The 15,021-nt window shown below is 39.7% G+C and overlaps 1 protein-coding gene across 1 annotated transcript; it reads left to right on the plus strand.

The window, feature by feature from the left end:
• Positions 1 to 93: 93 nt before the first annotated feature.
• On the plus strand, positions 94 to 13,018 carry WDR53 (WD repeat domain 53). Its single transcript, XM_058730975.1, has 3 exons — positions 94 to 219; positions 6,022 to 6,517; positions 12,398 to 13,018. Exons 2-3 carry the CDS (start codon positions 6,038 to 6,040, stop codon positions 12,989 to 12,991), a joined length of 1,074 nt encoding a protein of 357 aa, XP_058586958.1. The 5' UTR covers positions 94 to 219; positions 6,022 to 6,037; the 3' UTR covers positions 12,992 to 13,018.
• Positions 13,019 to 15,021: the final 2,003 nt, after the last annotated feature.

A 15,021-nucleotide genomic window follows, 5' to 3' on the forward strand; every position in this document is an offset into this window, starting at 1 on the left:
GGAACCGCCCGACTCGCACGGCCTCCCCGCGGCGCGCCCGTGGCTCCGCCATACTGGTTGAGGGCACGAAGCAAGGGTGCACGCCCAGCTCGCTCGCGGTTCCTCTCGGCCCCGGATGTGACTGTTTGGCTGAGGCGCCCCGCGCCCAGCGCTAGATGGGATTGGGCGCCCACAGGTGAGGTCATCACGAGGCGCCGAGGAGGAAAGCGGGAAGCGCAGGTATGAGGCTGGCATCTTATGGCTTTGTGGCTGTTCTTCGGTGTCTTTTCCTTTTTTTGGTCTAGTGGTCTCGCGTCTGCTTTCCTGGGCCCCTTTCCCTGTGAGGTTTTCCTGTGTCAGGTCCCTGCTTCAGACTCCACTCTAACGCATGAAATTTCCAGTTCCTTGCTAGCCAAGTCCTAGCTCCGCCACCTTCTACTTAAGTTGGATCTTCTTTCTTTACCTTTGGCGTCTGAGGTCGTCTTCTCCTGGTCAAGCCCTGTTGTTCTTTGTTGGTACTGGCACTTATCAGAACCTGAGTCCTAGCGTGTATTTGGAAAATAAGGTCATCATATTTGAATCCCCGCACCACCTCCCCCCACCCCCGCCCAAATGTTTCGATAGCCTGAAAGTGCCGAGTAATTGCTGATTAAGTCCTCCCTTCTTTGGACAAAATGTAGCCTTTCCCAGTTTTTCCTGCTAACCCGATTAGTAGGCGGATCCAGGCAGCGTGTTTTTATATAATTAGACATTCCAATAGGGAGAATGATGTGGAGGCTGTAATTATAGATGGCTTCTTGGAAGAGAAAGAATTTAAGCATTATTTAGTTATATTGCATTTTCCTAGGTGGCCAAAAGTTTTCTGACAGCCTTTAAAGAATGCTTAGTGAGAGAAAATAATAACCATCATGTGAACAACGCATTGTGCCAGGTCTTTGATTCGAGTTTTATATAATTATCAAAACAACTCTGGGGTAATTATTATAGGACTCACAGATTCCCTTAGTAGTCAACTCCACTGTCTTGCCTTTATGTGGTAAGAAATCTTTTCAGTAGTTCCCTCTGTGTATAATACATTTCTAATTCTCCATTAAAAACGAACAGCAACTACGTTCTCTACTCTCTGGTAAATGGTGTTTATTATTTGCTAGTCCCTTCTTCCCAGATTTTTTTTTCCTCCCAGTTTAATATCCCAGATTCTTTACTAACTAGTGCTAATGCCACAGCCTTTCAATCATTTTGGTTGCTATCCAGCTTCTCCACATCAGGACCAACTTTGGAAAACCCAAACGTGAAAAAAAATTGACCTATACTTATTATACTGATAGTGACTACCTCATATTGTTTGAATGGTAGTGTAATCTCAGACTAGGGAGTTTTATTCATTATTCATTTTTCAACTTTCATCTATGGGACATACAAGATGTCCCCTCCCAAGGAGGTCAGAGTTTGTTTGGGAAGGCACTTTAATTTTTTTTTTTTTTTTTTTTTTTTTTTTATTCTTCAAAGATAAGTAGAGTTTGGTCCATCTGAGAAGGGGACAAAGAACCAGGCAGAATCAACAGCTTTGAAGGCACAGACACTTGAAAAGGACGTGTGGGCACATGGAAATATAACTAGAGCAGTATTTAGATATCATTCAGTTATTAAAGACTTTGACATTTATTCTGTCTGTCACAGTGTAGGTGAGGTGGAGCCTTTGAAGGATCTATGAGATAATTCTGGTGCTAATATAGCCCAGTCAGTGAGCTGACTTTGTGGCAAGTACCCCTGCAAGTGCCCCAGGCAGAATTTCAAAGTAGGAAAAGATTTTATGACTGGGTCCTTTTCTTTCTACAAATCATCCTCCTGACCTTGCCCCTCCCCCATATTTAGTACCCTCCTGCCTTCTGACTGTTCAGAACTTCCATCTTCGCCTTCCACCCTTTCTAAAAATGTTCTCAAGATACCCCACCTTTCCTTGCCCACTCCATGATTTCATTAGGTGTTAAAGGAAACTATTATCTAATTAGAGTAATGCACAATAGGCTATGATAAATTGCTTTAGACGTTACCTATGAGAAGAGAAGCTTGTTGACCTGATACCTGAACAAGGAGGTAATGGCTCCTACCTATTTCTTGTAGGCTTTGCTGTCCCAGTAAGGAAAAACAAGAAACAGTGGCTTGACAGCTCATTTCTGAAAGATTGTTTTGATTTAACTCAGATTTAATTACATTTTTTTGCCACTGCCTTATACCACAGCAATCTGTTGTTTAATACTTTTTTTTTAAGTTTATTTATTTATTTTGAGAGAGAGAGAGAGAGTGCACAAGTTGGGGAGGAGCAAAGAGAGAAGGAGAGAGAATCCCAAGCAGGCCCCGCACCGAGAGCACAGAGCCCAATGCGGGGCTCAAATTCACAAACCATGATAGCATAACCTGAGCTGAAATCAAAAGTCAGGTGCTCAACCATCTGCATCACCCAGGCACCCCTGTTGTTTAATACTTTTTGATAGTGGCCTTTGGGTATGTTTCAAATAAGAACAAATAATTTTAATTTTGTAGACTAAACAAGTGATCCCAGGGGTTCTGGTTGACTCCCGTGATCAATACCCTGCATAAGCTGAAATGCTTCAATGTATAGTACATTTCTGGGACTTTCCCCACAGTTTTTCTTGCTTTAATTTTATTTTTTTAATGTTTGTTTATTTTTGAGAGAAAGAGAGCACACAAGCGGGGGAAGGGCAGAGAGAGGAGAGGGACAGAGGATCTGTGCTGATAACAGAGAGCCCAATGTGGGGCTTGAACTCATGACTCTGAGATCATGACCTGACCCAAACTTGGATGCTTAGCTGACTGAGCCACCCAGGAGCCCTTCAACTATTTTTCTTAACATTCTCCATAATAGGTCTTTATTTTTATATTTCTGACTAGCTTGGTGATCAGTAAATATTATTCATGTGATGTAGAGATTAGAAGTTTAATTTGTATTTTACACTGGTGCGTAGAGGTTAAGGTAGGGCTGACCTTGGTTTTGTGAGATTAATAGACACTTACTGGTTCCATTATGGAAAAATTTACAGGAGCTGTGTTGTCTGTAATAGTTCCTTTAAGCTCAAAATCCATTTATTGCCTAATTTCTCACACTTTGGGGTGAGCTTAACCACGTGTGTCTTTAATGAGTTAGTCTTTTCCAGAAAAAAATTATATTAGGCAGAAAACCTGCTAAAACTTCACCAGTCGGCATTTACTTAGGTCACCTGTGGGTAGATATGTGATGGGAAAACAGAAGTACTAGAAACCTTGCCTCATTCTTGCCTTAGAGAAAACTTAAAATCCCAGTAGGAATTCAAAAACATACATGCACACAAAATCCTAAAGCTGTAGAGGGCAGACTTCCCCGGACTTTAAAGTGGATTCACTGTAGAAAAATTAAAACTAACATAGGAAATAATCGATCAATTCTCTAAAGAAAAAAGTTAAAATTATTTGTAACTCTACTGGTCTTTTCAATGGTTAATACAAACTTCATATTTTAAGGTAGCATTTTATCTATGTTAACGTGATAAGTCAGTCACCACAGATGACAGTCCCTAAGCCTAAATAACGTTAATAACATTTATTTCAAATTGTGCTAAGAGTACTTTTTTCTTCGTTTATCTGGAACATTTGGCAAAAGCCTTTTTTATGGTAGAAAATTATTTAACTACTATTTCATTACTTGTCAGCAAAAATCAAACTACCCGAGTTCCCTGTCTTTACCTCTTTCTGAGTCATTTCCTCTCCAAACCTCTCCTTTAAAACTTATTTACTTCAGTCTTTAGTTTCGTCTGTATACTAATTCAGTGCTTCTGCTGAAATAAATGTTTTTTTAAATAAATCTTTTTGTCTCTCCTATTTTGTCATCTTTATGAGAATTGCTATATCTGTTTATGTGACCATGTTTCTGTTACTTCCCCCCCCTCCCCTGTTACTTTGATTACTAAAAGATTAGTGATTTTTTTGCAGTCTAGTTAGTGATTTTGTGTATGTGCGAGTGTCTAAAAATGGGAGGAAATAAGCTTTGTGTCAGGAATAGAAACTTCGGGCAGATTGTCAGATTATTTTAAATCATTTTTCAGAACAATATTAGGAAATTTATCTCTGTGCTATTGGACTAAATTCAGGTTTCATATCTGAAAATATGAAAGCAGCAATGGCAATTTCTCACTAGATAAATTCTCCCGGTAGATTTGTTTGCTTTCTTTTCTCTAACCATTTAGAGTTATATAAATTGCCCTGATTTCCTTTTTTTTGCTTTATCCAACAGGCAGTTAAGGCAGGGTGGTATTATATGACAGTTTCATTATATAAATCTGGGATGCCTAGTGTATCAAGAATCTCAATTTCGCACATAAGTACTGCTGTTAAGTGTTAAGTGGGTGATAAAGTAATTAAAAATACATGAGTACAGGGCATCTGGCTGGCTCAGTCAATAGAACATGTGACTCTTGATCTCAGGGTTGTGAGTTTGAGCCCCATGTTGGATGACCTAAGCCCACTTCGGCTTAGGTCACGATCTCACAGTTCTTGAGTTCAAGCCCCGTTTCCAGGTCTGTACTGACAGCTCAGAGCCTGGAACCTGCTTTGGATTCTGTGTCTCCCTCTCTGTCCCTCCCCTGTTCACACTCTGTCTCTCAAAAAATGAATAAATGTTAAAAAAAATTTTTTTTAAACTATTGTCAAATGGCTAGGTCCCAACCCCAGCATTTCTGATTCTCTAGGGTAGTATTGGGCAATTTATATTTCTAAGTTCCTAGTTTATGCTGATGCTGCTGGTCTGGAGGCCATACTTTGAGCACCATTGATGTAGATACATGATACCACTTTGACCAGCCTAATAAAAATAGGAGAAGTGAGGGGTGCCTGGCTGGTTCAGTCAGTGGCGCATGTGACTCTTGATCATGGGTTTATGAGTTAGAGCCCCATGTTGGGTGTAGAGATTGCATTAAAATATATTTTTTTTAAATAGGAAAAGTGATCATGGTAGTATTTGTTGAGCCCTCATTATGTACCAGATACTGTTATATGTGCTTTACACATATTATTTTGCTATGATCCTGTGAAATGGTGCTATTATTTTTATTACCCCCATTTTATAGAGAAGGAAAATGAATCAGAGAGGTTCAGTAACTTGACCAAAGTCACCCAGCTAATAATAGGTAGTAGAGCTATTCAGACTCAGAGAATCTAGCTCCAGAGCTCATTCTCTAAAACATTATTCATATAAAAGATATAACTTGATAATTGAACAGCTCTCTTTTATTTTTTATTTTTTTAAGTTTATTTTTAATTATTTTTAACGTTTATTTTGAGAGAGAGAGAGAGAGAGAGAGAGAGAAAGAGTGGGGGAGGGGGAGAGAGAGAGAGGGAGACACAAAATCTGAAGCAGGCTTAAGGCTCTGAGCTGTCGGTACAGAGCCTGATGCGGGCCTTGAACCCACATTGAGATCATGACTTGAGCTGAAGTCGGACACTCAACCGAGCCACCCAGTTGCCCCTAAATGTTTGTTTATTTGTTTGTTTGATTTGAGGGGGGGAGGGGCAGAGATGGGGGAGGGGAGAGAGAGAATCCCAAGCAGGCTCCACACTTTCAGCACAGAGCCGGATGTGGGGCTCAAACTCACAAACCATGAGATCATGACCTAAACTGAAATCAAGAATCGGATGCTTAACCGACCGAGCCATCCAGGTGCCCCAAGCATCTCTCTTTTAAAAATAATTTTTACTAATTTAAATATATGATGTTTATTCTAATGTGAACCTCATATCAGATGCTAGAGGACAAGGTTTGCCTGGGTCCCTGATAGCATAGAAAGTCCATTTAGGCATGTGCCAGCCAGGTGTACCACAATCCTGTGTTCAACTAAACTTTTGTAGACTTGATCTTCAAATGTCCTTTTTTTAAATTAAGGTTTTTTAGATGTCTTTTTAAATATTTAAGTGAAATACTGCATATTGTATTTGTCTCCTCCCATCAAGTTCTTAAATAAGAGATTATAGTTTTTTTCCCCCTCTCCACAGTGTCTTCTGGGCCATAATGGCAGTCAAGTGGACTGGTGGACATTCTTCACCTATTCTCTGCCTGAATGCAAGTCAAGAAGGCCTAGTCGCTTCTGGAGCAGAGGGTGGTGATCTTATGGTTTGGGGTGAAGATGGGACTCCATTAGGACATAAACGCTTCCAAGGGGCTGATGATGTTACCAGTGTCTTATTCTCTCCCTCCTGCCCCACTAAGCTCTATGCTTCACACGGAGAAACCATTAGCTTACTGGATGTCCGGTCACTCAAAGGTTCCTTGGACCATTTTCATGTGAATGAAGAAGAGATCAATTGTCTCTCATTGAATGAAACTGAAAACCTGCTGGCTTCTGCCGATGACTCCGGAGCAATCAAAATCCTAGATTTGGAAAATAAGAAAGTTAGCAGATCACTGAAGAGACATTCCAATATCTGTTCTTCAGTAGCTTTTCGGCCTCAAAGACCTCAGAGCCTGGTGTCATGTGGACTGGATATGCAGGTAATGAATATTTTGCAGAGAGTACTTGGGTAATTTTTAATGGGTTTGGTAACGATCAAATTACTGACCAGGCTAAATATATCTTTGCATTTTCTGTTCTCTAACGTGTCTTATCTGTGTATGAAGCATGAGCTTTATTTCTGCATGTTTAATGCTAACTTGACAAAGCCAAGTAGATTTTATTCATAAAGTAATCATTTATCCTTTAGCCTTCCTTTCTCTGTGCTTAAGACAGTCATAAAACCTGAGAATTGAAATATTTGATTCTAAACATCTTTTTATTTTTTTTTTATTTTTTTATTTTTTTAAAGTTTTTTTTTTTTTTTTTCAACGTTTTTTATTTATTTTTGGGACAGAGAGAGACAGAGCATGAACGGGGGAGGGGCAGAGAGAGAGGGAGACACAGAATCGGAAACAGGCTCCAGGCTCCGAGCCATCAGCCCAGAGCCTGACGCGGGGCTCGAACTCACGGACCGTGAGATCGTGACCTGGCTGAAGTCGGACGCTTAACCGACTGCGCCACCCAGGCGCCCCCTAAACATCTTTTTAAACAGGAGCATGCTGAAGGAAGACTATCGCCCACTCTCTACAAATTCTATTATTTTTTCTAAAAGAAAAGAGAGAGAGAATCTCTTGTTGTCCTTTAAAATTCTGTGGTGTATTAATTGAATTATTGTATATTGGTGACCAAGATCAGAGCATTGCCTTGAGTAAGTTTTAAAAGGAACATCACATCACAAATTAGACCAAATTCAGAGGAAGTCTGTCAGAAGAGTGGATATAGCAAGAAACCCCGTTATGTGGGTAAAATGGAAGTGTTTGTTTATTTTTTTATTTATCTATTTATTAGAAAGAGCATGAACTGGGGCAGGGGGGAGAGAATCCTGAGCAGGCTCCACACTGTCAGCACGGAGCCCAGTGCAGGGCTCTAACCCATGAACTGTGAGATCATGACCTGAGCTGAAACCAAGAGTCAGATACTTAACTGACTCAGCCATCCATGCGCCCTGGAAATGGAACTGTTTAATTCTTAGTTTTCATGAGGGGGAAAAGTGGAATGTGCTAGTGGTAATAGAAGTCATGGGGAAGCAGACTTTGGTTTGGTTTAATAAAAGAAAGCTTTCAGATAGCTTGAACTTTCCCATAGCAGATGTACTTCCTCTTAATTTTTTTTTTTTTTAACGTTTATTCATTTTTGAGAGACAGAGAGAGACAGAGCATGAGTGGGGAAGGGGCATAGAGAGAAGGAGACACAGAATCTGAAGAGGCTCCAGGCTCTGAGCTGTCAGCACAGAGCCCAACGGGGGGCTCGAACTCACAAACTGTGAGATCATGACCTGAGCTGAAGTCGGATGCTCAACCAACTGAGCCACCCAGATGCCCCAGATGTACTTCCTCTTAAAAGTAAATCTTGTAGGGGTGCCTGGGTGGCTCAGTCAGGTAAGTGTCCAATTCAACTCTTGATCTCAGCGCAGGTCTTGATCTCAGGGTTGTGAGTTTAAGCCCCACGTTGGCCTCCATGCTGGGCATGAAGCCTAGTTAAAAATAAATGTATCACTGGAGTGAGAATAATCATGGTTTCTTTTTGGTAAGCACTTACTACTTGCCAGTGCTTTACATATTAGTTTTCATTCAACTCATACCCTGATAATTACTGTTACTTTTTTAGAAATGAGACTGAGGTTCAAATTAAGTATCCATATAGCTGCCTGAATTGAGATTCGGACTTGAGTCTCTCTGGCTCCAAAGGCTGTATTTTTTTTCTGTGACACCAGAGGTATCACAAACAGGAGATCTCAAGCAGGAGATCATCAGCAATGTGTTAGAAAAGGTTCTTGGTTTGCAAACAGGCGACTTCTAGAAAAAGAATCATTGTTTATTAATGACGTGTGTCCTGCACAGTTATAAGTGTTTATTCTTTTTTTTAATGTTTATTTATTTATTTTGCGAAAGAAAGTATGTGGAGGAGGGTCAGAGAGGGAGGGAGAAAGAGAATCCCAAGCAGGCTCCACGGTGTCTGCACAGAGCCCTATCCACAGCTCGACCCCACGAACCATTAGATTGTGACGTAAGCTGAGATCAAGAGGTGGATACTTAATCAACTGAGCCACCCATGTGCCCCAGTCTATATTCTTTACTGTGTACAGTATCTTTCAAGACTTTGTGATTCCATTAATATCATCAAAGGCTTTATCTTTCTACCTATTTGGCCAGCAGTCTTTACCCCTCCCTTCTCTACCCACTACACCCCCTCATAAGTTAGAAATAAACGAGGCTGGGTTTTGTTGTTTCCACAATGACTGCCATTACCCTCCCCCAAGCTACTGGTAGTTAGTAGGCAGGATCAGTGGATGGCCAGCAGCACTGGGACAGTCCCTAAACAATAAAGAATTGTCTTACCAAAAATGTTTATAGTTCCTCTGTTGGGAATCATTCTGCATTTGAGGGGCACAGTGACCCTACAACCTATAAACTCTTTATCCACACCTAGGTCTTGACCAAGCCCTTACAAACCTACATTTTCTACCCTCATGGTGATAATCTGCCTATTTTGGTTATACAGAAAGACCTATACACACACACGCACGCGCGTGCGCACCCCCCCCCACACACACACACAAAAGACCTACACATCCAGGTGGATATCTGTGTTGAGTAGGCAGATTGTACAGTGTCTCTTTGACTAGTCATTCTTTCAACCTTAGGCTGTACCAGTTTCCAATCTCTGGTTCATTAATATACTAGGCATGGCAGAAACAATTAGGTGTGCAAAAATGACCTATATACTTCTCAGATTAGATAAGAAATAGGCATCTAGAATTTATTTTGCCGTCAGTTCTGGGAGAGAAGTTCTAGTGGCAGGCAACTGCTAGAGAGCAATATAGAACAACCTAAATATTTTGTGAAAAGGAGGCTTAGGTAATTGCTTATTTGATTTGACTGCCAAGACCTAAATATTCACTGTAGATTAATTTCTGCATTGGGTTGTGATTTAACAGTGGTAAGCACACAGAACTTTTAAGAAATTACTTTCCTTGGAGTGCCTGAGTGGCTCAGTCAGTTAAGCATTTGACTTCCGCTCAAGTTGTGTATCTAACAGTTTACTTCTTAAAACCTGGTTATCTGATGTTATTCTAAACTTTAAGAATAGCTAATCTGAAGGAGTCCAAGACTGTAGGCATAAAAGTGGAATGGAGTTGTTATAAGGTTAATTTTGAGAGCTCTTTCTCTCTGAACAAACACATTTTACCTCAAGGCAGGAATTGAATTATTGCCACACACAGGAGATATATTCAATGTACCTATCTTTGTTATTACAGAAATCATTAAAATTATACCCTTTGATTTACATCAGTTTAAATAATTAGGCAAAGCACACTTAGAGTGGCAGGGAACTTAACAAATTGATTTATTAAGGCATTTGAGACTGCTTAATTTTTTTTTCTTTCTTTCTTTTTTTTTTTTTTTTTTTTTTTTTTTTTTTTTTTTTTTTTTAGAGAGAGTGCAAATGCGGGAGAGTGGCAGAGGGGGAAAGAGAGAATCTTAAGCAGACTCCATGCAAACAGCACGGATCCCAAGACCCTGGGATCATGACCTAAGCCAAAATCAAGTGTCGGAAACTCAACCGACTGAGCCACCCAGGAGCTCCTAGACTGCTTAATTTTTTAATAAATAACTACAAAATATTTATAATATATGTGTAAAGTATAAGAAGAACATTAAATACATGTGTAGCCACCACTCAGATACAGTTTTCTCTTGTAAAGACCTTTGGAAATTTGAGACCATCATATATTTCTGTGGCATACACATTGATTTTTGCCCCTCATTTCCACATCTGAAAATAAATGGTTCAAAAGGTTTATTGTTTTTTCTGGAGTTTGAAGGATCACTAGTACAAATACTTAAGGATCAGGATGGCAGGAAGGCTTTTTTTTTCCTTAAAAATTAATCTTTCCTGTGGAAAGAAATGTTTTTGTAGGGGGAGGAATTTGTGAGCAGGGTCACTTTGAAGTGATTGAATTCACTTCTGAACATTTGCCAGTTGTCCACTTTCTCCCCCCACTGACATTTTGTAGGACCATAACCCCCAGACTCTTGTGTTCTTTTCTTTTAGTATCTCTTGCTTTCCTGCTTTGAGTGACACCACTTGAACCAGGTGGTTGAGAAATTGTAAAACACCTTGGAATCTTTGGCAGTTAGGAAGAGTAAAGTAGTATAGAGAATGTCCAGAAAGGAACAGTCTGGAAATCTTCAATACTTGAAAATTATTCTTGGATTGGTAGAATCTGGGATGGCTGTTAACACATTTAGATTTCAGTAAATACAAAAATGTTTAAGCTGCTGAAAATACTTTGAGTATAGTTAATGTCTTAAGAGGGCAGAAAATATAATCTAGGCATCATGCACGGTAGTGCAAGAAAGACTTGGGGATACCTGCCAAGACAGTTAAGTTAGCAGATTCGGGAATGTGCCGTTTGCCTTGTGTTCAGATTTTTTTTTTTAGGGATTTGTTTCCTTATCATGTCCATTTCACATCTTTGTTATATTTTCTGGTATTTCTTTATTTTACTTTATTTTAATTTGTTAATATTTTAGCTTCAGCCAAATAGCAACTGCTGGCCACTTAGTAAAATGTTATAAATCCAATCTAAAAGAGTTTTCAGTGCTTTTCTTGATAGAAGCAGAATGTGTTATTAGAGGTCACTTCTTTCAGAGGCTGAGTTGAGGGCAGTTACCTTCAATAGAAAACCAAATCCTTAATATTCATCAGCAGTAGTGATCTTGTCAGTTCAGATCTGTGCTTTTGACTGAACCATGCTTATTCTAGTATCTATTTTAAATTGTGAGTAATAATTAAGGGATAATACTAGATGGTAAAATAAAGCTGTCTATTCTCTGAAAGTGTGAAGAATATTTTCCTTTTCAAATTGGTTGCTGTGGGAAGAAAATGAATCACTAGATTATAGAGTAAAATCAATTCACAAAGTTTTTTGTTTTGTTTTAAACAGGTTTTAATTAACATTTCATTTAAATCAATTTAGTAGGTCCAAAATCATGGTAGGGAACAACAAAAAAACCCACATATGCCAGGATGTCAAATTAATCAACAGATGGATATGGAATTTTTGCTCTTTCCAGGTATTAAGCAAAGATTAATTAAATCTCAGGATGTCTGGCTGGTTTAGTTGGTAGAGCACATGATTCTTGATCTCAGAGTTGTGAGTCCAATCCCCATGTTGGGCGTGGAGCCTACTTAAAATTTGCGAAAAAATGTTTAAGGTGAATTAAATCTCAAGAAACTGACAAGCTAATAGTATATGTTAATTAAAAGCATAGAAATTAAATACAGGCAAGAGAGAAGTGGGCTGGAATATTTAGGAAAGCCTTCCTAGAGGGACAGGAACTTGAGGTAAGCCTCTAAAATGGGTACTTTAGGTTGTATGAAAGGAAAGAGAAAGCATCCCAGATACAAATCATTTCAGTGATGATCCAGATTTCATTTATTTAGTTGACAGGCTTTCTGACTTGCAGCCAACATAGACTAAAATTAATAAGTTTTATAATGTTCTGTTTTACTTGTAGAGATGAGGGTACAGTGACTTAAAGAAATGCAACTGCTCAAGAATGTGGATTACGGTTTGATGGGTTTGTTAATCCCAAGTTATTCAGGATCTTGTTTTCTACATTGGCGTCTGAGTTTTTCCATTGGCACATTGTGGTGCCAGCTGAATTTTTAAAAATTTAATATTGCTAGAAATGTATCATACTAATTATTATCAGACTACTTTGATGACTTTATTACAAGTGGAATAAGCATGATAGTTGAGCAAAATGGCTAGGCCTCTGTTTGACTACATAACTTCCTCTTATTTAAAGGTGATGCTGTGGAACCTTCAGAAAGCACGGCCACTCTGGATTACAAATTTGCAGGAAGATGAAACAGAAGAGATGGAAAGCCCACAATCACCTGGTCAGCTTTTAAACCCTGCTTTAGCCCACTCTGTGTCTGTAGCATCATGTGGCAATATTTTTAGCTGTGGTGCAGAAGATGGTAAGGTTCGAATCTTTAGGGTGGTGGGAGTTAAGTGTGAACAAGAACTGGGATTTAAGGGCCACACTTTGGGAGTATCCCAGGTCTGCTTTCTGCCAGAGTCCTATATGCTGCTTACTGGAGGGAATGATGGGAAGATAATGTTGTGGGATGTAAGCAGTGAAGTTGAAAAAAAACAGAAGAGCCCTACGAAACATACCCACAGGAAGAAAACTAAAAAAGCAGCTTATACAAAGCAGGGTAGAAATACTCATGCTCTAGTAACAGATGAAGAACATGGCAAAATTTTACCAAAACTAAGTGTTGAACATGGAGAAAAGGTGAACTGGCTGTTGAGTACAAAAATAAAGGGATACCAAAATATATTAGTAGCTGATCAAACTAGTTGTGTATCTGTATATCCCTTAAAAGCATTTTAAATCCAATAAAAAATTTGAAAAACTGCAGCAGAACTTTTTATAGGTTGAAAAAAATCCTGTTTCTTCATTTTTGTCATTCTTAATGTTTGTCATATTTTTTAATATAATTTATTGTTAAATTGGCTTACATACAACACCCGGTGCTCATCCCAACAAGTGCCTGCCTCAACGCCCATTGTCATATTTTGAATAATACCCTTCCATTGTATAAATTACAAGACATTGAGCAAAAGATAATTGGGTAATACTTTATGTAGTAAGTGACATTAAAATTTGGAGGAGGAGAAGTAATCGAACTTAGAGTTATTAAATAACAAAGAACTAGGAAAATTGCAGACATGACTACTTACCTGGAAAGGATCTTGGTTGTCTTGTCAAGCCTCCTGCCTCAGGGAAGCCCACATATGATCTAATCCAAGTGTAGTGTAACCAAATGACATTGGTTAATTCCGATCCTAGGATGTCTTGAGGAACCTTACCAAGTTGGAAGAAGAAACCTGTTCTTACTTGTTCTCTATAAAGCCCAGAAGACTTTGCTGACAGTCACTCTCTGTTGTTTCTAAGAAAAGGGCTTCAGGGTCAGATCAGTTTAGGATATTATGCAGTAATCCAGGCTGTGGTGCTGATACAACCAAGAATAAGCCAAAGTTACGAATAAGCAGAAATTCTGACTAAGCAGAAGATAAAAGTAGAGACGAGAGAGAAGTAGAGAATAGAAACCAAGATAGTATGTCAAGAGTAAGTTCCTTTTCATCATGGCCGGATCACTGTCTTCTCTGCATGTTTTGTTTTGTTTTGTTTTTTTAATTTTTTTTTTTTCCTGAGAGAGCACAAGTGGGGAAGGGGCAGACAGAGGAGGATGGAATCTAAAGTAGGCTTCAGGCTCTGAGCTGAGTGTGGAGCCTGCTTGAGATTCTCTCTCTGCCCCTCTCCCCCACTTGCTCTCTCTCCCTGTCTCTTTGTCTTAAAAAAATAAAATTAAAAAAAATTTTTTAAAAAAAGGAGCGCTTGGGTAGCTCAGTCGATTGTTGAGTGTCCGACTCTTGATTTCGGCTCAGGTCATGATCTGGAGGTTTGTGAGATAGAGCCCCACCTCAGGCTCTGTGCTAACAGGACGGAGCCTGCTTGGGATTCTCTCCCTCTGTCTCTGTCTCTCTCTCACTTCACCCCCAGATCACATGCATACATGCGCACGCACTCTCTCAAATAAGCTTTAAAAGAAAGTTTAGGGCGCTTGGGTGGCTCAGTCGGTTAAGCATTTGTACCAACTGACTGACTGACTGACATCTGCCTGACTTCAGCTCAGGTCCTGATCTTGCAGTCAGGGAGTTCAAGCCCTGCATCAGGCTCTGTGCTGACAGCTCAGAGCCTGGTGCCTGCTTTGGGTTCTGTGTGTCTCTCTCTCTCTGCCCCTCCCCTGCTCATGCTTTGTCTCTCAAAAAAATAAGTTAACATTAAAAGATTTTTTTTAAGTTTATTTTTTTTTAATGTTTTATTTATTTTTGAGAGAGAGAGACAGAGCACAAGTGGGAGAGGAGCAGAGAGAGGGAGACACAGAATCCGAAGCAGGCTCCAGGCTCTGAGCTGTCAGCACAGAGCCCGACGCGGGGCCCAAACTCGGACTGTCAAATCATGACCTAGCTGAAGTCGGATGCCCAACCAACTGAGCCACTCAGGTGCCCCAATTTTTTTTAAAGTTTAAATTTAAAAAAGGAATCAAGGCAGCTGCATTTTCTTGAGTTCTCACGGTCACTTGTCTCTGCTTCTCTCTACATGATGGTTTTTACTTGCAAAAAGTATAGCCTTTCAGGGCTATATCAACAATTCATTTCAATTCCAGAAACCAAGTGAGCAGTGTCCTAAGCTCCTGAAGAGAATATGATTGATCCAACTTAATTAAGCACCTGCCTTTGATCCAGTCAGCTCTGGCTAGGGGGCTACTGTCATTACTAAATGACATAGTAATTTAGTATCCACATATCCAAAAGGCCCCCTCCCATAGTTGAGGAGGTAGTTCTCAGAGAAGGGGA

The sequence above is a fragment of the Neofelis nebulosa genome, chromosome 5 (genome assembly GCF_028018385.1).
Source record: "Neofelis nebulosa isolate mNeoNeb1 chromosome 5, mNeoNeb1.pri, whole genome shotgun sequence".
Lineage (NCBI taxonomy): Eukaryota > Metazoa > Chordata > Mammalia > Carnivora > Felidae > Neofelis > Neofelis nebulosa.